Here is a 309-nt window from a genome sequence, read left to right on the forward strand (position 1 = left end):
CGGACCACGCCCTGGGGCTAGGAGGGGGGTGCGGGCCGCGCCCAGGTCCTCGGCCGGGGGCTGCCGGGAACGCCCCGGTCGAGTGCCACGTCGAGAGGCGTCGGCGGAGAGGCGGAGGGGACGCCGGCCCCGACCGCAGGCCAACAGCCTTGCTTTGCCCTTTAGAATCGCTGTAAGAAAATGGCAGACAAGCCAGACATGGGGGAAATCGCCAGCTTCGATAAGGCCAAGCTGAAGAAAACGGAGACGCAGGAGAAGAACACCCTGCCGACCAAAGAGAGTGAGTGCAGCCCTGCCCCCCGCCTCCGG

General features: G+C 67.3%; 1 protein-coding gene across 1 annotated transcript in view; it reads left to right on the plus strand.

Moving 5' to 3' along the window:
• Positions 1–143: 143 nt before the first annotated feature.
• Positions 144–309, plus strand: part of TMSB10 (thymosin beta 10) — a 496-nt gene continuing 330 nt past the window's right edge. Inside the window, exon 1 of the mRNA XM_077751937.1 lies at positions 144–280. Within this exon, the coding sequence (XP_077608063.1) occupies positions 181–280 (100 nt within the window). The 5' untranslated portion in view covers positions 144–180. The remainder of the gene's footprint in view (positions 281–309) is intronic.

The sequence above is a fragment of the Crocuta crocuta genome, unplaced genomic scaffold (genome assembly GCF_008692635.1).
Source record: "Crocuta crocuta isolate KB4526 unplaced genomic scaffold, BGI_CrCroc_1.0 scaffold430, whole genome shotgun sequence".
In the NCBI taxonomy this organism is placed as follows: domain Eukaryota; kingdom Metazoa; phylum Chordata; class Mammalia; order Carnivora; family Hyaenidae; genus Crocuta; species Crocuta crocuta.